The following is a 22408-nucleotide window of genomic DNA, read 5'->3' as shown; positions in this document are numbered from 1 at the left end:
TTTCACAAGATCTCAGAAACCGCTAGACCTGCCTTCATAAAAATTTGTTCAGTTCTTCATCTTGTTAATACAAGTAAAATGTTTATTGAATTATTAAAATCGGACACTCCGTTCTCTTAAAAACTGAATTACCGTTTATGGCACTTTTTGCCCCGTACCCACGAAACGGCTAGACCTGCTTACGCCAAAAACTAATCAGCACGTCTCCTTATTAACAGCAATCGAATGTTTTTTGAATAACTACAATCGGTTGAACCGTGTTCCCGAAATCGTCGACGAAAATTTGTATCCGCACACACACACATACACACACACATACATACATTTTTTCAAAGGTATGCCAAAATGTTCAGAAACCTCTGAAACGCAAAGACATAAAAATTTTTATTTTCGATTTTTTTGCGATTACTATAACATACCCTACGGGAAGTTAATTATGATATACTTTATGTGAAAGTATGAATAATAAATTAAATAAATATATAAATAATAAAATAAACATAAATAATCCTACCTTGTATGATCCTGTCACAACCTTTTCAGTCTTCGTTTCTTTGTACGGGGTCACCAATTTATTGAATTTGTTTCCTAAGGATGAATAATTTTTTAATGTATAAAATTATAAATAATATGATCATTTTTTTTACCCCAAACCCACATCTACTGATTATGCTACATAAATAATAATGTAAATAGAAAAAGTAAATATTAGTAATGAAAAAAAAATGAACTAAATTTTTGAAGTCGAATATTTAAATGTTTAGACACCAAAATAAAGGTTGTTAGTACCAATTAGTAAAAAGTAATCAATACCCAATTAATAGACAAGAAAGTTCCTGAAAGTATATAATAGTATTATTAGAGAAAGAAGTAATTTGTATAAAAACATTGTATTTTGCACAAATATTAGATGTCACAAAGTGTATACAATCATTAGCAATAAGCCGTAAATTAATAGGCAAAAGTTAATTTCCAAACTTATACAAATCAGCAAAAAATTCAACAGAATTGACGAGCAAAATTGTATATAACTTTGTTGTGATTTTGCTACTCCATAATAAAATACCACTTTTTAAATAAATTATAGATAGTTATGTATGCCTTAAATTATTTTTATGAACCTTAAACTATAATTAACTGATAGTACTTATACATTACGATTTTGGACCGTAAAAAAATTTAATAATTATTTTTTATTACTCACTTTTTAATTTACCGTATGATAGCATTTTTTTTTTATAATAATTTAAAATCCATGGATAATGTAAAAGGCTTCTATATATATCATTATGTACAATTATGTGTTAAAGTTTTTCTAATGATCTGTAATAACTGCAAAAATGTGGACAATATTAATTAGTATAGCAATAATTTGAATTAACTGAGAAAAAAATTCGATGATGTACTTCAGAATATTTTTCATCGTATTATGATTGCATAAACATATTTTTCCAGTATTACTTCTAATATTTTAAATCTTTAATACTCGAAATATGTTCAATAGAATTTTGCACTGATTTACTATTATTTATTAAATAAGTTAAAAATTATCAGTTCGCCCAATTAAATTTCTAATTATTAAGAATGATGTTCCAAAAAATATTTGGAGTTATTTATTAATTTACGTGCGCGTTTTGGAATGCTGTGTTTTTTATATTATAATTAATATTTACATCTTACGACTAAATTTCTATATAGAGACAAACATATATTATACTAAAATTTAGTATTTTTTCATCATCGAACAGAATAGAATTAGTTATTATATATATTAAATATATAATAAATTTCTGCACTGGATCTGTTCAAATAATTTGGATGAATTCCTTTATTTTACTTATTGCTAGTTATTTAAATTATTTTTAGTGGCTCAGTTAAGAGCAGTTTAATTTTTTTTAAACAATTTAATTATGTACAATATATAAAACATAGAAAAAATAAATCATCAAATATAGAAAAAAATTCCAATTGAAAAATAAGATTTGGGTAGTTTTTATAAACTACTTAATTGCAAAAAATGAACTTTTTTAAATAACTCTTGGAACAGTTTTTGTATAAATTTGTAAAATTATGTAAAGGCCAAAAAATAGAACTTTACATTTTTTGTTAAGAAACTAAATTCATTTGTATTAATTAATATTATCCCATATTAGCTCATTTTAATTTATGAATTAAATACATTTTCTTATAAAAAAATAGCAAAAGTATGAGAACATGCACATTCAATGCCAAATTTGTAATTAATCACCAAATGAAATGTTACATAAAATGAAACCATCTGGTGGTGAAACGGAGTTCGCCCGGTTTGCTAGTTTATAATAAATTCTCAGTGAGAATGAAAATTCTTCAAAGTATTTTTTTACAAATAATGTTTTGGCCAATATAGGTTAATAAAAATTCCACAAAAAATCCCTTTCATAATACAAATTATACCTATTATTAAAGTATTTAGAAAAATACAATAATTATAGTATACATTTTATTAAGCCCCATAAAGATAAAGCAAGTTTTATTGAAAATATATCTATACATGACTAATTGTATAGATTTTAAGTATTAGTTTATTAATAAGTTAAATACATCTTAGTTAATAAAACATTCAACAGACCCATACAATGACCCAACACCATGAAACATTAACACAGAAATATTAATACATCAGTTTAAATTGCATTTAAATTTTATTCCATTAATAGAACAAATAATAAACCAGACGCAATTTATTTTTAACTCAATTTAAGCCAAGTTTAATATATGTACAAGTACTAATTATACGTGTATACTACAAATTTTTACCAGTAGTATTTTTACCATTTCTACTCTATTAATGGAATAATTTTTACACCTCCACCTCCGAGACATAACAGAAAATAATTTTCTCAATTTTTTCGTAAGACTTACGATTTAAATGAACACTAAGTTTCGAATATTCCACATCGTCTGTCTTGTTCAGAAATATAAAATTGCTGTCGTCGCACTTAACAAAAATGAATTGAAAATAATTATATTGGAGGCTGCCGACGTGCTGGACATTAAAAGGAGATCTTCCATGGGTTCACTTCCACGTGTGTAGAATTGGTAGATGTCACTTGCCTGGAAAGGTAAATAGTAATTTAGATTAAAAATTCAGTAATAATATATTACAGAAAATTACACTAGTTTTCTTCTCTATTTTGAATTAGAAGCTATGTTGTGCTATTTGAAGACATTCTGTAAATGTTTTGGTACGACCTAGTAACTCAATAAAAGACCTAACTAGTGGGGCACATGGCATTGTGCCTTAAGGCAAATAGCTGGAACTTCCCGTACCAAAACTTTTTTTTTTAAAAAGATTAACATTTTTGAAAAAACCCTGGAAACATTAGATTTTTGAGTAACTATAAATTTTCGACAAAAATTCACTTTTTTTTAAAAAAAAAACTTTCTGAAGAAAAATTTATTTCGAAATATTTTGGAAATTCTGAACTTTTTTTCAAAGCAATCGTACTACTTTAACTGCATAGAGATGAAATATCGAAGCGTGTAAGCGCCGCGTCGCCGTCTAACGTATAAACATTGGTACGGAACCCATAGAAATGTAAACAAAATTTATACTTATTGTTAAAATCTCTATAAAATATCTGATAATTTGATGTGCATATGTCTAATGATCATTTTTGACCGCCAAATGGCATTTTTTTCCTTTTTTTACTAGAAACTGCTAGACCTGCCTTCATAAAAATTTGGTCAGTTTTTCATCTTGTTAATACAAGTAAAATGTTTTTTGAGTTATTGAAATTGGACGCTGGGTTCTCCTAAAAACTGAGTTACCGTTTTTTTTGCCCCGTATCTTTAGAACGGCTAGTCATGCCTTCGCCAGAAACTAATCAGCAGGTCTCCTTATCAATACGAATCGAATGTTTTTTGAATTATTCAAATTCGTTGCTCCGTGTTCCCAAAATCGTCGACAAAAATTTGTATCCGCACACACACATACACAAACGCACAAACATACATCCTTTCTAAGGTATGCCAAAATGTTCAGAAACTTTTAAAACAAAGATATGTTGAAATTTACATTTTTGATTCTTTTGCGATTACTATAACTTACCCTACGCAAATTTAATAATGCAATAGCAGTAGATTTTAAAATGAATGCTAAGCGAAGAGCAATGTTAATGTAAGTTCTGAAGAAGATATTAAAAAAAATAATGTAAAGTCATAAACTACATTCAAATTTAATTAAATTTATTTTTCATATCATTTTTAAAACAAGCAAGTATCATATCCTAGCAATGTGCATCGTTTATTTGCCTTCAAATTTGCTCGCAGTGCATGTTTCTCTAACGCTAATGAGCGCATACATAAGTTTTCTTTAATTCGCCGAGACGAATGCTGCTTATAATTCTTAAAGCAAACTTTCTTTGAATTTCCCAAGAGGAAAATCTTTAATACTAATTCCACTCATCTGCTAGTTGCTCATATCATATGCGATGTGGAAATTCGCAATTTTACCATTTCGAGTTAACATACAGATTCGCATTACAAACTTCTGATGCTGCTTGAGATGTGCACATAGTAAATATTGCAATGCAGTTAGGCAAATAAGGGAAATTCATACATTTTACATAAATTTATATATATATATATATATATATATATATATATAATTGTTCATATATATCAGAATGAAGTATAATAGTATAAATATTATGTCAAGATATGCAGTAAACTCTTCAAAAATATTTGGAAGTAGTTATAGTACCTCAGCCAAAAATGAAACATCAGAAAATATAGAAGCTCCCACCCTAACAAATAATAGAGTATATGAAAATAAAATAATTTTTTTAAAAACTTTCATGAATTTTAAAATTTTGAGGCATCTGCAAAGTATTCAATGAAGTCAAAATTTTTAAAAAACACAATTTTTAGAATCTTAAAAACTTAATTCTACCAAAAACTTTCAAAAAATGCTTCCTAAATTTCCTTTCGTCTTCAAATATTTATCAAAATTTATAAGTTTCTCTGGAAGTCTATAAATTTCTGATTGGGCATAGAAATTTTACATCATTCTGTTAATAATTTAGAGTTTTATACCAATTCAATAAATCACAATTGTTAAATTTCTTACAATTGTATAAAGTTTATAATATTATTAGAAGTTCAAATTTAAAAAATTAAAATTTTCAACTTTTTTGAACAAAAATGTCCACAGAAATCTTTAGATATTTAAAATATTAAAAGATTCATTATCTCAATTTTAAATTATGTATATATTATTAACCCCATAAGGTAAGTTATTATAATCGTCCAGAAATCGAAAATGAAAATTTTTGCATAATTTTACGTTTCAGTGGTTTCTGTATGAAATATATAAAATTTCTATATTCATTTTAAATATATTTAATTGTAAATGAGTAGCTATATAATCTATTAAGTTATTAAATATGATAGAACTTACTAATCAAGCAAATTATTACAATACACCATTTATAAATCCATTAACTAAAGGTTAAAACCTTTACCAATTATTATTTAGTCGCAATTAGAACTTCAGTAAAGTACATCATCTAAATAATTTGTATTACTCAGAACGTTTTATCCAATAAACATTAAGAAAAGGATCCTATTAACGAATTATCGAACATTTCACCCAGAGGGATTCATACATAAAACAGACTTTCAATTTACTTAATCTATAAGCCGGTTACAACGACCGTCTCGAACGAAATTATTCAAACTGGATATCGATCGATTCGGAAAGAAATAATCAAATTTCAGAAAATTAACTTTACATATATACAAGGGCGAAAATGTAAATTCCACATGTTCACACACAACATATAACAAGAGTTGAGAATGGGAAAAAGTGTTTTTGACACTTTACTACAAGAGAATATGTATTCGGTTTGGTAAATGGTGCTTTGTACATGACATTCAGATGTAATAACATACGAAATTTTTTACATATGTTTCTAAAATTTTGTTTACATTCAACAACAATATTTATCTAAATACTTTGTATGTTAATTAACCAATAAAATATATTGTTCACCTAAGTAATGCTCACTAATAAGCCTCAAGCGCAAAAAGAATCCACTATCTATATTAGTAAGAATGCAGCACCTCTCCTTTTCTTCCCAAAGAAAATCTTTACGACTTTTTTGTAGTTTCTGAAGATTTATAAATGACTAGTTTTGCATTGATTTCTTAAGAAAATTCTCACGCTTTGAAGTTTTCTGAAGGTTGGTATATCTCAGTAAAATTAATGTGTGTGTGTGTGCGGATACAAATTTTCGTCGACGACTTCGGGAACACGGTTCCATCGATTTTAATTATTCAAAAAACATTCGATTGCTGTTGATAAGGAGACGTGCTAATTATTTTTTGGCATAGGCAGGTCTAGCCATTTCGAAGATACGGAGCAAAAAGTGCCACAAACGGTAACTCAGTTTTTAAGAGAACGGAGTATCCGATTTTAATAATTCAAATATTTTACTTGTATGGACAAGATGAACAACTGATTGAATTTTTATAAAGGCAGGTTTAGTGGTTTCGGAGATCTAGTGAAAAAAGTAAAAAAAAAAAGCCATTTGGCGGTAAAAAATGATCATTAAACATATGCACATCAAATTATTAGATAATTCATAGAGATTTTAACAATAAGTATAAATTTTGTTTACATTCCCATGGGTTCCGTACCAATGTTTATCCGTTAGACGCGGCGCTTACGCCCTTCGATATTTCGTCTCTATGCAGTTAAAGCATAGCATAGCTGCTTTTTCAACCTAAAATTAATGATAAAATAAAAGCAGAAATTATTTCCCTAATATTTTCAAATTTCCCATCGCCGTCTGCATCTGATAGGCAAGTATCCGTGGTAAAAAGCACGTTACTTTGCGAGTGACAAGGTTAAGCTCTCGCAATTTATTAAACGAATATTCCTTAACATTTTATCCAACAAAAGGTTACAAGATAAAAAAGGGTCTCTTCTCATAAAATTACAATCCCATGAAATTAAATATACATACGAAATACCTCCAGGATTATAAAGGATGCGTATCTGACATTCAAAATGAAAATGTAAAATGTAGGACGATCGCTGAACCGTTTAGAGGATCGCTGAACCTCCGAAAAATCTAAAAACGAGTTTTTAATTATTTGATGAAATCTGCACGAGGATAACGGTTTTATAAATGGATACACATTTGCATAGTAATTATTAATGCAATTTTTGTAACATTTACCTCGTTCCATCCATGCCTATTCCTGGCTTGAACCACAGCCTCGTACACTGCACCAGGTGAAAGGTTCCTTATAATGTGTGCCATTACATGGTCACCAGACAAAGAATCAGGAGCCATGGATTGCAGTCTGATATCACGCCAACGTCCAGGCTGCTGGTAGCTTTCATTCATCTAAAAAAAAACAAGAATTAGATTATTGTATTAAGTCCAAAATTATTAGGCAACTTTTCAATAATACATTAGTCTGTGATTAGGTACTACTGGTTTAGTAAACAAATAAAAGTTCACGTATATTTCCCAATTTATATCACGTACCAGGAAGTAAATAATGCTAACATATTTATATTTCATATATATCTCTCATCGCCTCGTCGCAAACCTTATATGATGTAGTAGGACTCGTATTAATGGTATAAGAAATTAGAACTTGGTGGAGCAAGGAAGCCAAACTTGCGGCCTAGGGGAAAAATAATCAGGAAAATAATTATCTCGAATCTAGAGGAATTAAATTTTAATATGGTTAGTTGTGATCCAATACTATGGACCTCCATTTTTATTTTGAGGATTCCTAGATTTTGTATCGACTGAAGTGGACTCCTGAAAATTGCTATGAACCCCTTGAAAGTTGCTATGGACTCTTGGGAGTCTACATGAACCATTTCTGGAAATCACGGATCTAGGTGAATATTAAGTGTTTGTCATGCCATTCTGGATAATTTTAAACCTAATACCATGGCACGTTTATCATATTTTCAAATAAGCACTGGGCCTATTTTCGGTTGAGATAGCTATGTGGCAATCAGACTCCCTTAGTCACATAACTTGGTGCAAAAGAATACTCTCTTTGATTCGATGTTGAAGATTTGGTTTTCGGTGCATCTATTCTATTTTCACAAGTCAATGGTTTAAAACTAACCTCCAAATATCACAAATAATAAAATGGCATTGGTTCGACTTTTGGAATATTTTATTTATAAGTGAAACCACTTCAGTGCCTATTATTTTGAACTGCTTACTGTTACCTCCATATTGTCATGTAAGATAAAATAGGTGACCAAAAATAGATATTACAATTTTACTAACATTTTACCAAAATAAGTGTGACCATAGATAAACAAGTAGAATGAGTGTGACCTTGCAGTAAAATGTGCATCCACGAATTATATCACCAACTTCAGAAGTGTATCAGAAAGTCTAAAATCCTGGACCCCATGATAGAATTTTAGCAATTGATCGATATTTCCCCATATCGGCTCTAAATATCATTTACCATTACCACATTTGCAATTCCTCTACCCCGGAATAAAGGAAAAGCTCAGAATTAGTTTGAACAGAAATATCGTATATCCATCATCTGCCTTTGGGAGGGTTTTATCATCTTTGTACTTTTATTAATGAAACCGCCAGATAATTGGATGAACTCCGAAAATCGCTTATTCCGAATAATGCGCGGAAAAGTAATGAAACATTAATAGACAGGGGATGTATTAATGTATTAAGGACTATACGGAAAAATCATATGTTTTGTAGGTATTGATTTTCAGGGCGAAACTAATTTTTTGGAGATAATAGGTTTTTAGGTGATATTCAGACGTGAGATGAATCGGGACATAGCACATATTTGGATGACATTAAATTTATAATAAATACTGTATTCTAAATAATTGTTTTCATAAAATTTATGGCCAAAAATTGGTATGGACAAAGTATTACCATTATGTATAATTATTATAATTATCACTTACCATCAATTTTCTGTACATAAGTCGAACTTCTTCCAGGGGTGGCCAACTTTGTACGGCCCATGTTAAATTGTAAGAGTCTCTGGAGCGTCCATAAACCGGAGAAAGAAAATTAGCCGGACCTGGTTTTCCGGATAATTCTATGTACTTTTTCGCTCTTCCTAGAGAATTGTCGGCTATGCAACTGAAAGGGAAATGGAAAATCAATTAAATGAAAAATAGTACCAAATATTATTTCTAATAGTGATAATTATGGATTTTAAAGATGGAGAAATTATTAATCAGAATTTATATATATATATATATATATATATATATTTATATAATTTTCATTACTCTGTGTTTTAAATTTATTTAAGTGCATTCTAGGCATTTTCAAGTTGAAGCTTTTATCTTCGCTCTTCGAACAAGATAAATTGCATCGTTAGTTACAAAGCTTTACAGAATAGATTGCAGATATATTTAATGGGTGCTTTGAGTAATAAAATTGACTATTATTACCAAAATACAAAAATTTTGTGATCGACTTTGTATCCCCATTTTTATTTTGCTATAATATTGTTTATAGATAGAAGAAAAACTTGATACACAATATAAATATATATGAATTTATGATTGAAACCCTCAAGATTTTTATGTTTAACGAGAATGATTGCAAAGCATACAATTTAATAAATATTCATAGATATTTTATACTAAATTTTTATAAGGTAACAAATCATTATGATTAATAAATGCAAATAAAATTGTACAGGAGATCATGAAAAGTCCTAATAAGGCACTAATTTAAATTAATTTGATAAAAACTATACTTAACATATATACATACTCCTGAGCCATTTAATAAAACTAAAATACTTTAATTATTAATGCAATTCTAGAAACTGATCACGATATATATAATGCATGAATATTGAATACGAAAGATTTTATTACTAAATTTTCAATTACTATAAATAACAAAATCCATAGTTCCAGTGTACTTGTGATAAAATTATTAATATATGTCAGTACTGCAAAAATTATATTAATATTCTTATAAATCTGAATATTATCTGAATTATTTTTAACCATAAAATATACAAGATGAGAAACATATCAGGTTGAACACTATATCAGTAGAACCCCATTGTAACTAAAGTTTAAAAAGATAAAGTTTCTTGTTAAAACTTTGAAGAAACTTTAAGGCTCGTATATTTATATACATATATACATACATATATATATATATATATATATATATATATATATATAATAAAATTTCTTTAATATAGATGTACATCATTGAGAGTATTTTTACGAACAAAAACTCACCTGTAATTACCGAAGTCTCCGACTTGAACATTTTTTATAATCAAAGAATGTTTCTCTCCGCGGAAATCCATTAATTTTCTATCGGATTGCTGAATGGGAAACGAGTCTTGATACCAAGTTATCTGCAAAGGCAAAAATAGAACCATTGAACGTATAAAATAAATGAAGTGATCAGAATTTATAAGTAGATTTCTTTAATACGTATGTGGGTCACATATCCAGGAGAATAATTAGAACTTATAGGTTTTATATATTATAAAAGATACTAGATAAGATATATAATTGTGAAATAATTCTGATCTGCAGATATTTCAAATACCTAAAATTTTTCCAGAAGTTACAAGCTTCTGTTGAAATAAAATTTTCGACAGTTTCACTAAAAACTTCCTTTTTTATCATTTAAAGCAGATGAGAGCTTCAACCAAAAAGTAGGTGAATTGCGATTTAGCAAAAAATATGTGCAATGTTAGCGAATATAGCATGACCCACCAAATTTGATCAAGAAATATCTTCTAATTTTTTTTAAAAAAAATTGAGGTGTTGAAAATTATACAGTAAATTCACTGAGAAGTTAAAAAGCTGCAGCTTAAAGAATGTATTTCAAATACTAGTTATTCACGAGAAACATTTAAAAAAGTGATGGTCATAGAAATAGATATCTAATAATCGTGACAATTGCTAATTTGCAGTGACAATACCCATCAAACCCGAATACATTGCTTTTATCATATTACAAAAACAAAACCAAAAAATCTTATAAACCTTCACTCTGAACTCTACCATATAAATACTGACAGCTGTATTATTTCCATACTCAGCTCTACGGAAAATGCACGCAAAAAATCACCAAAACAAAACTTCGTTTTTGAATCGGACGGAACTGTTGAATAATCCCACATATGACATTTTCCAAACAAATAAATCAACAAATCTAATTTTTCTCGATTCGGTTCGGCCACGGAGCGCTAATGAACTTTAGTGAAGCGAAAAAAACTGTACATGTCACTGGAAAGCATACATAAAGAGGGAAATGATTGAAAAATTCAGTTTTTCCCGCCATTGATTAGTTGATTCACAAAAATCAAACATCAACATAATATATCAGCCACAAATTTAATTAAGAATTTCCAAAAATTGCTCCAATGCTGCTATCGACAAAACTGTCCATTTTAAATATATCTGAACTTAATCTATGAAAGCTTAACCAAACTGGATATAAGTTTATAATATTACACAAGTTTTGTATTGGACCACTAACAACACTGTCCAGAGCAGAAGTCAATGATACTAACTTTGCTAAGAGGTCGAAACTATTCGCCACAGTGAAATATCACAACAGTTTACGTTCTAATATGTCTAAACTGCACAAATTACGATAAATACTATACTGCTGCTATAAACTATATAATAGTATATACATTGCTAATGTTTAGTACATATTTGATGAAATTCATTGGAAAATTTTAAGGCCGCCAGAAATACTAAGCTTTAGAAGTTATGGACCTGGTTCTAAATGATAAACCTAGTTTTCTAAATTTTAGTCGTAGTTTTAAATTTTAGTCATAGTTTTAAATTTTAGTCATAGTTTTATATTTTAGTCATAGTTTTAAATTTTAGTCATAGTTTTAAATTTTAGTCATAGTTTTAAATTTTAGTCATAGTTTTAAATTTTAGTCATAGTTCTAAACTTTAGACCTGGTTCTAAACTTTAGACCTGGTTCTAAACTTTAGACCTGGTTCTAAACTTCAGACCTGGTTCTGAACTTTAGACCTGAATCTAAACTTTAGACCTGGTTCTAAACTTTAGACCTGGTTCTAAACTTTAGACCTGGTTCTAAACTTTAGACCTAGTTATAAACTTTAGACCTGGTTCTAAACTTTAGACTTACTCCTAAACTTTAGACTTGGTTCTAAACTAAAAATTAAAAATAATGTGACAAAAAAAGTTTAGTATATTTTAAATATTAACATTAGAATATGATTATAAGGTTTAATCAATTGTTTCATTAATAAACTGTTAGATTTCTTAATAGTATTAAATTTTGCAATAATCACTTACACATTATAATGTTTAAAATTAAATCTATATGCTTCTAAAAAAATCCATATTTCATATATATCATAATCTCACATGATACCACTTTTAGTATTATTTTGTTTACTATACATAAACTTTTTGTAATATATATATATATATATATATATATATATATATATATATGTGTAATTAATTTTGTATATATATAAGTAAGTGATTATTACAAAAAGTTTATGTGTAGTATAAAAAATAATACTAAAAGTAGTATAATGTGAGATTATGATATATGAATTATGAATTTTTTAAGAGGCATTATAAACAAAATTTGATAGTTTACTATATTATAATAAATAAATAAAAAAATATAGTACATGTCGTCAGATTAGATGTAAAATTTCCAAATTAACTTTAATTATAATAATGTACTTTAAATTCTCTTATTATAATATTTGCAGATATATAATATCCATAAAAATTTTAGTAGTTTCGTAATTGTTAGTTATTTATGTGTCCCTAAAACGAAAAATTCCCAATGATCTCATAAATAGCCATTTGTAAACACTAACATTAATATTTTTATTATTATTATTATTATTCTGTTATTATTTCTAATATTGTTATTTTGTTATATTTATTATTATCTGTCACTTATTATTTTTACTCCACTTTATTGTTTTTCTAGTATTATTATTATTATTCAGAAATTTTATTTTATTTATTATTATTATTTGCTTTTATTTTATACTAAATCATCATACTACGGATATCATTTTAACGTAAATATTATATCCTTTATTTTGTACTCTTTTTTGTTTAAATTTATGTTATTGTTCATTATTATTACTAGATGTTAATTTAACAGTTGTAATAAATATTGTAACTAAAAAAAAAACTTAGTGTCCCATCTCAATTCGGTACGGTAGATGTCGCAGTAACCTGAAATCACCCCTAGGTCTAGGTTAAGCGTCATGCAGCGTGCCGCTTACGTATGGTACACCGACATTTGATAAAAATAATAAATAATAAAAAACTGTTGTTTTAATTCGAGGAGTTAGACGTGGTAGGCAAAAACTGTGTTGAAAATATCATGGACATTAGTCTTTGAAAAAAATTGGACTCGGTTCTAAATTTTGGACTTGTTTTTTTGCCCCAAGGCAAATTGCTAAAATAATCAATAATCAAAAAACAGACCAATGATAGAAATACAATTAATTTCAAATTTGAGTTTGCTAAAGCAAGCCTAGCATGTTGAATCATTCGAAAGCTGTTTTCTAAAAATAATTTATCAAATATATTTTATAATTTTATTTCACTGATTTATCCTATCAATTTCTGTAAAATTCAACCAACAATGATCACAAACCGCCTCGTGCAAAATTTGAAATTCGAATCGATTTTCCTCCGGATATGATATGCCGGATGCCGGAAAGGAATGAAGCGCTGCGACGATAGATTCAATAATTCCGGCAACGAGATGAGTAATCAAGATAAATAGTCCATTATGCGAAAAATACTCAGACACTTTCAGCCCCTGATTACAAGACCAAAAATGGCAACATTTAGACTTTAAAAGAAGAGCCTGTCAAACTTTTTAGGTAATGGATATAATTTTAAATAATTGTAATAATAAAATGCATTTTCCACTCTTTATCTTCATTACAAGTTTTAGCATACACTTCGTTAAAAAATTTGGTAATCAGGTAAAAGACACAAATTTTAATTATTAACTTCCCGTAGGGTAAGTTATTGTAATCGTCCAATGATCGAAATTGAAAACTTTTTGAAAGTTTCTGAACATTTTGGCATACCTCAGATAAAATTAATATGTGTGTGTCTGTGTGTATGTATGTATGGATACAATTTTTCAGTCACGTTTTTGGGCGCACGGATCAACTGATTTGAATGGTTCAAAAAAAATTCGATTGTTATTGATAAGGAGATGTGCTGATCAGTTTCTGGCAAAGGCAGGTCCAGCAGTTACGGAGATAAAGAGCAAAAAGTGCAGAAAATAGAAATCGAGTTTTTGAGAGAACGGAGCATCCGATTTGAATGATCTAAAAAATATTCAATTAGTAATGATTGGGAGAAGTGGTTATTAGTTTTGGCAAAGGAAGGCCCAGCCATTTCGAAGATACATAGCTAAATGTGCAAAAAATGGCAGTTCCAGCAATTTGCCTTAAGGCACGATGCCATACACCCCACTAGTTTTAGTTTAATTTATGAGAGTTATTCATAACTGTATACTTAATTAGTGGAGAAGCTAATAATAGGCAGTTGCTTAGGTATATTCTATTGACTTTTTTCCTTATTGCGTAGATAAAATTAGTAGTAATTAATGAACATTTCCATAACTAGTATCATTATTGTTCGTAATGATATTATTCAATAACACACAAATATTTCATTTTTGAAACCACTGATTGGTGATGCCCAAGAAGATTCTATGACGATAGTCTTCCTTGGAGCTTATTGATTACCAAAGTGGCTATGTTGAAAATAATGAGATTTTTTAACAGATTGGCTCACTAGTTCAATATTTTTTAATTAAATATTTTTATTATCACAGTCTACAGTTGAAAAATAATTTTGCTAAAAAATGAGTTTTGAGTCCCACCCTTCTTCAGTGGATAAAAAACTACGTGAAATACTATTATATACATATACACTAGAATGTTATTTTTGACCATCAAACTATGAAGAACTAGTGATAAAAGTTATCATTATAAGTTTATTTGCTCAATTTTCATGTTCTTTGACCTTTACTTCATCATACCTGATGATTTTCGTAGAACAAACGATTTGGGTAAACGAATATGGTAAATTACTATTTCATTCATAAAATCATTTGTTTGCTAACAATCTATTTTTGGATTATTTGCTTCAACTTTTTCTGTCGATATTGTAAACAAGTATCAAAAAGTCATTAATTGCTCGATTCTGACCTTTTAATGCATTTTAAGCAATATGCAATAGATATAACTTAGTCAATATAAACAATTTTATTGAAAAAAATTTTGTACTTTTATTAACTTTATGGTCTAGTTTATTTTAAATTTTTGGTTGTCTTACCAATGGACTCTCAAATGAACGACTAAAAAAAATCCTTTATTACTATTTCAATCATCATTTTTTTTTGTTTTCTAACAATCTATTTTCGTATTATTTGTTTCCCCTCCCTAAATGCTGCTAATGCTAAAATAATGAACTTATTTTCCGACCTCATATTTTGTTTTCTTCTTTGAGAGAAACTGACAAGTGGATGAGGTAAACCGACTAAACAAGCGTCGAAAACTTTGAGAGAATTTTCCAAGAGCAATATGAACGGGAAAGTGTTTTGGAAAACTTAAATCGCGTATTATGTAATGCATAATGGAAGTATATTAAACTTACACGTGAGGAGAGAGAGAACAGTTAATGTAATTATAGTAATTGCAAGGCATTTGCTGTAAACACTGCCGAAATAGAATTAGGAGTAACTTATTATAAGGTAAGTTACATGAACTTCCTGGTATAAGCAAGTAATCGACTTAATCAATAAGGATTGAGATTTAGCAACTATTCAAATTATGTCAATAAAATTTTCATTTGTTTATTTTCGTAATATTTTTTTTTGCTTTTCATTAAAAACTAATCAATACAATTTATAATAGATATTTTTAAAACTTTATATTATCAATAATTTTATTAATTAGTAATATGTAGAATAGTGTGAAAGATTTCCCATTGCTATTTCACAATTTGATCTATTTTTTAAAGTAAAAATTGATATCACTACTGCATGATATCAAATTTATATTATCATTAATTTTATTAATTAGTAATATGTACAATAGTATGATAGATTTCCCATTGCTATTTCACAATTTGAACTATATTTTCAAGTAAAACTTGATATCACTACTGCATGATATCAGGTTATCAAGGTTCAAACTAACGATAACGTCCACACAAGGCAATGCTTTTAACCGTTACGTCATGGAAACCTTTGTATTATTTAAATTTAATTTAAATACTACATTTTATTTAAATTTGGGTTCTAAAAATGTATTTTATTTAAATGTAAGCGTGTATACCAACGGTAATCAATATCAAGCACACAACAAAATATACATGGTGTATTTTTTGAAAGTGTAGACCACTATTCTACAACTTCAATTTGTAATTTTTGATATTAAATCACTTTTCGTAAGCCTATGATATTTTAAAATGCTCGTTAAAATCATCAATTCTGTGGTTGTATTGAAACTGTCTATATTTTTTTTAACAATTAATACAAAGAAACGACCCGGCTGCTCTTTATCAAAAAACTAATAAGCACGATTTCCTATTGGTATCTTTAAAGCTTGGGCTTTACAAACGAATATAAAAATGAAGAAACATTACAGAAAAATATCTATAACAAAAACATTTAATTTAATTACCCAACATTTATGTTTTCCCTCAATAAATCTTTCCCATTTTCAAATAGAACAATATTATTTCGATTACCTTATCAGTTTAATGTGCGTTAAGCCGTTAAGAAAAGCAACATTTTAGCTGCCGAGATTAGAAAATGCGGAAAATAAGCCAATAAAGAAAATAGATAAATCAAGTTATTATCTAAAAAAATCTAAAGAAGGCAATTTGAGGTCGCTATCCATCGTCCCCGTTGATAACGAAAATTAAAAAAATCCATTAGAACCGAGTCAAGTGTATTCAACGTAATTCTATTTTTTTTGGCTCCAACGTGATTTATTAGAATACAGAATATTCAAGTGGAAAATCACAAATAAAAAGTATAATGGAATCAGGTAAATGAAAATGGAATTCAATGTACGGTTGAATAAGAAAAGCTTATTATATTTAGGTGCGACGAGGAAAATATTAATTTTGTGAAAAGTACAGATTCAACAAATAATAATATTTAAGAAGAAAATTGGAATAAATTATCTCATAGCTAGATCGTGTGATTTTTCACACATATTTTAACTAGGAAAACTAGAAATACGTAACTAAATAATAAAACAAATATATTTAATTATAAATTAATAAAAACTATATCCAGTGGTAAATATGAGTCTTGTGCTATATATTGAGAAACAATTTAAAACTCTTGCAAAAGCAATTAATATTCAGAGACGAGTCGAAATAATATTTTGACCTAAAGGGACATCTGTTTTAAGCTATGAGATTTAAAATTTTAATGTATCAACTATCTCTTATATTTCCATATCGAAAATAGTGGTATTTTTAAAATTAATTTCGGTATTAATAATGCCAAAAATTTAGACAGCATACCGGTTTTTCGGTATACCGATATCACGTCCTCTAGCTACAATTGTAATATTAATTGGCAACTGTATGTTTACTGCTGTTTATTTTGTACTAATATGAATATATACGTGTATATATATACACATTTATATCTAAATATGTATATATGTGTTATAATGAACGTTATAATTAAGCATAATGAATTTATTCCCATGAGATTATTAATTGCAAAAGCGGCTACATGTAAGACAAATGCGCCACTATAACTCGGTGCGAGGACTCGTAAATTATATTTACAACGAAATTACAAAGGTCATATTTCATTTAGAAAATTTAAAGTAAAACGTTTTTTGTACGTCTGGAGAACTAAATGTTAGTTTAACACAAGTTTTAACAACACGCAGAAACATTTAATAGAGAAAAAAATATAACAACGGTCAGCAAAAAACACTCGCGTTAAGCAAAATGTATAAATTGAAGTTTATCCAATTAATATTAATAAGTAATAAGAAACCTAGTACATATCTTATGATTATTAGAAGATGGAAATTAAAAAAAATAGACACATACCTCTGGATTAGTTTCTCCATGGACGGTACAGGATAATTGAGCTTCATGTCCTTCACCAGCATGTACCCATGATCTATCTACTGTAATTTCTGGTGGGGCTGGAATAAAAAAAGATTACATATATACATCTTTAAATATATAAAAAATACATAAATGAGTTGGATGACAATAATTCAAAATCATACAAGTTTAACTAAAATCAATAAGTTTCAGATGAAATTGTAGATTCCATTCAGTAAAAATTCACTTCAAGATTTCTGTGACCTCAATAGTTATTAGTAAAGTTGTTACCTGTCTTTGTACATTTTAGAAAGTGTTAACCACACTAAAATAAAAAATCTCCACAAATAGAGGAAAAATATCTGCTGGGTTGACTTCTAATAGTTAGGTACTAGATTTACCAAAAACCTGTAGAGGTTAGTACCGACTGCTAGTAAAAAAATAAAATTATATTAATAATAGTATGCCTTATTATGCCTTTGTAACTCAAAAATATAAAGTTAGAAAAAAATAATAAGGAATTACAAGACTATAAGATATATAATTATATCTACGATTTATAGATATATTTTATAGATATATTTTTTTACATTAATTGCAAAATGTTTACGTAAGCATGGGGGTAGGGGGTAAGAGCTTTGCTTACTTTTGCTGACAAGGGGGATGAGGGGTAAATAATTGTAATAAATCTGCTTACGTAATACTTGAACGATCCCTTAGTATTGAATTTAGAATGAGCAGATGAATTTTATAAAGGAAATTCTTATAGAAGAAGTAGCTTTGATCGCTGTTGTAATATGTTGTAAAAAAATATTGTTATCAATAAAATATTACCACTTTTCCTCATTTACTAATGGCAAATTTTCAGTAATCCTTTTATACCTAATAAGAATTTCAACCCCACCTGTCCCTTATCCCTTACCTGTGCCCCTTCCCTTACCTGTCTCAAACTAGCGCATGATATACGACTTCGGTTCGAATCCCTGTGCACGCTAACAAAACTTTGCCTCGAAACCATAAATAGTGATATGTAAATTTCACCTTACACAATGCGTAGCCCTGCATGTTTTGATAATATGTTATCCGTACACGTGTAAAATGAACGGAATAAAATTTCGATATCAAATTACGAGATCGTTTTCCACAGATTTCAAGAAAATTAAAATCAAATGAGCGTGGCGATAGTGGAGGTCGTAAATAAATAAAATAGAATAACATCGCGAAATGTCATAAACGAGGTGGGTCGTTAGAATCATAAATGTTGTAGATTGGTGGATATAACACGGTAGATTTGTTGTGATGTTTTTTTATATAAGTTTTATTGCCGTGTTTTTGATAAGAGAAACGGATGGCCAGTTTGTATTTGGAAAAAAATTATGATGAACAAGAGTTCACTCGTGAGTAAGTGACTAGAACGACTAGACCTGAATCATAGGTTCCTGGTTCGAACCTGCTTTGAGGAGCCTGATGTCAAGCAGTAATGACATACGTTTTGGATCTTTAGCAATATGATTCCAAGTGAAAATAGCCCTCATACGGCAATGCTGCATCAATAAAATATCCGCCATATTACATAAATTGCAATAGAACAATTTACCACACAGAGATGAGACAACTGTTTTGGATACAAATTAGGCCAACAGCTTATAGTACTCTTAAGTTCTGGTTGCTATTTCAAGCAACAATAATATGACTACCGAAGAAAAGTCGGATTCATGGTATAAATTGCAAAAATTTACTAAATATGCAAACATTTGATCTACTAATTACGACACTCATTAAGCGCCGAAGTGAGAAAATAGAAGTGAAAATATTAATCAACATCTGATATTATCTGATATAGCTTGTGTCGAATATTATATCTTATATAGAAAAATATATCGCAAAATGTGATAGTAAGCGCATAACTTAACAACGCCTGGACCAATTTGGCCAATTTTTTTTAAATGTTCGTTGAAGTCCAAGGATGGTTCTTACGGCAAGAAAAAATTGAACAATTGCCGGGTAAACCCTAAAAACAACCCTTTTCTTTTTCACATACAAACGTTAGTATTTTCATATTTTTGCCATCGGATACGGAATATTTACTCAAGTCAATGGAGCGTTTTGGGTCTGAATTTTCTTACTGTGCTCCAATTTGTATGAAATTTTGAAATTTGGTTTAGACTGTAACTGTATTGAAAAAGCAAATGCTCATCATTTCATTTAAAGCAGTTGTACATTTATGATCCATATGGGTGGATGTATATACATTTCGGTAAAGACTGTAGTGTAAAAAAACATAATAATTTTTAACTAATTGGTAAATATCAGTATAGGTAATTAAAAATAATTGGAATTTTTGAATTGTAAACATAAGTACAGGAAAATGTCTGTTGGGTTATTTAGTTTATTATATATACAAGGAATTTCTATATACCATTTTAAGTAATTTTTCACTAACAAACTACAAAGTTTATACAACTAACTTATACTAGAACAAAATTAAAAAATTGTAGAAAACTAACGACAAAATTGATGCTTATTAATGTATCTCGCAGAAAAACTTTTGTTAAGCAAATAAGCCAAAAGCAAACTGAAAGGACGGCAAACAAAGTTATACACATCCGGGCTTACCCAATAAATATTTAACTATATAGTCGATAATTAGCTAGTTGTTTATTGAGAACTTTTCAACGGTATATATTCAGACAAACGTAAATAGAACGAGGCAAACTTATTACATTATTGACTTTGCATAAAATATGAATTCACCCCTTTCCTTGTAACTGATCGAAATATTACTTCAGATAATTACAGACATTGCAGTGTATACATTCGAGTGAAAAATATATGAATGGATGAAAAAAATAACTTAGATAAGTATATATATATATATATATATATATATATATTCATATATACCTATAATTTAATTTGTAGTTTTAGTTCAAGTATTAAACTGCTGAATTAACAAAATAACCAAGTGTTCTTGATCTATTTCTCTGCACGTGTTATCTTTCAGACGACAGAATTAACCAAAACTTGAAATTGAACGTTTGAATTATTTTTTAAATTATAGCAGTGAAGCACAATAATACATATTCTAAGCAACCAACTATTGCAACTTTTTTCTTATAAAATCTCGTAGTTTCAACAAAGTTTTTTTTTAGTCTATGACTCAAATCGACTAAGTTCATAATTTAATCGAACCTTAGAGTGCTGTGTATACGGAAACTGTATCCTCTATTAAAAAAACACATAACCTTTTCAACGAATGGAATTTGTTATCTGTAAGCCGCCTTTATTCCAGTGCACATTTAAGTTTGTCTTGGCAGAGAGCGCTTGTCTTTTTGTTTGCATCTTTGCGTATTTCCATTCATCTCGTTATACCAGAGTAAATACAGAGAGCTTAGAGGGGTATAAATAGAACTATTCAATACAACAAAAGCACAAAAGCTCTACTTTTATAATATTCAGAGTTTTATGATAAAGGATTGATTATTAATATAAAAGGTTACAAAATTACACTGTTTTTTCAGGATCACAAAACACAGACAGCTTCATAAAATGTAAGGTCTTTCTCCTTATTGAACAATGACTCATAAATTAATCTGAGACAAAAACTATAATTTAAAATTGGATTATCAGTTATCTGAAGAAATTTTATGTTCCCTAGAAGTTTGTAGTCAAGCTAAATCGTTTGTTGATGTATATGCATATGTGAGTAAAAATTTGAGCTTTCGTCGATGTCTTTTCAAAAAATTGCAATGATTTTAAAAATTTAAAAAGCCATTTAATTAAGCTTGATAAGAACACGCGACCAAGCTAATTCTTTTTAACTAACTGAAAAGTGCAAAATATGTCGTCCACGTTTTAGCCAAAAATTAAAAACCGATTTTGAAAAATCAAGAAAAAAATATCAGTTGTTGATGAATTTATGTATGATAAAAGAGCTCATGATCTGAACGAACACCATAAAATGTTATAGGCCTACGAAAAGTGTCTGTCAGAATTTAAAAAAATCTAAATAAGTCTAAAATTCTGTAATAATTTAAAAAAAAAAAAATTCATTGATTAAGTTCTATTCTAGTAGTAGCATATGTATGGAAGTTTTTGCAACTTACATCAAGACAAAATGCGACTTTAGAATGTCAGATATACAACAAGCTTAACAAAAAATTAAAATACGTTATTTAAAATTTATTCATAATGTGCTTTGCAAATTTAAAATACCATCAATTAAATAATATAAATGTATATGTACACATGTATAATGGGTAGTA

General features: G+C 28.4%; 1 protein-coding gene across 4 annotated transcripts in view; it reads right to left on the bottom strand.

The window, feature by feature from the left end:
• LOC113382858 (lachesin-like) overlaps positions 1–22408 on the bottom strand; it is a 589134-nt gene that overhangs the window by 113698 nt on the left and 453028 nt on the right. For all 4 annotated transcript variants that reach the window (XM_026621105.1, XM_026621106.1, XM_026621107.1 and 1 more), the window contains exons 8-13: positions 18144–18241; positions 10283–10404; positions 8972–9152; positions 7227–7397; positions 2902–3093; positions 515–588 (exon numbers count right to left, since the gene is read on the bottom strand). In XM_026621105.1, the coding sequence (XP_026476890.1) occupies positions 2950–3093; positions 7227–7397; positions 8972–9152; positions 10283–10404; positions 18144–18241 (716 nt within the window). In that variant the 3' untranslated portion in view covers positions 515–588; positions 2902–2949. The remainder of the gene's footprint in view (positions 1–514; positions 589–2901; positions 3094–7226; positions 7398–8971; positions 9153–10282; positions 10405–18143; positions 18242–22408) is intronic.

Source organism: Ctenocephalides felis, unplaced genomic scaffold (genome assembly GCF_003426905.1).
Source record: "Ctenocephalides felis isolate EL2017-DRISC unplaced genomic scaffold, ASM342690v1 CF-g0.4_SCAFFOLD_03570, whole genome shotgun sequence".
Lineage (NCBI taxonomy): Eukaryota > Metazoa > Arthropoda > Insecta > Siphonaptera > Pulicidae > Ctenocephalides > Ctenocephalides felis.
The sequence above is the reverse complement of the archived record's forward strand: the minus strand, read 5'-3'. Positions and strand labels throughout refer to the sequence as shown.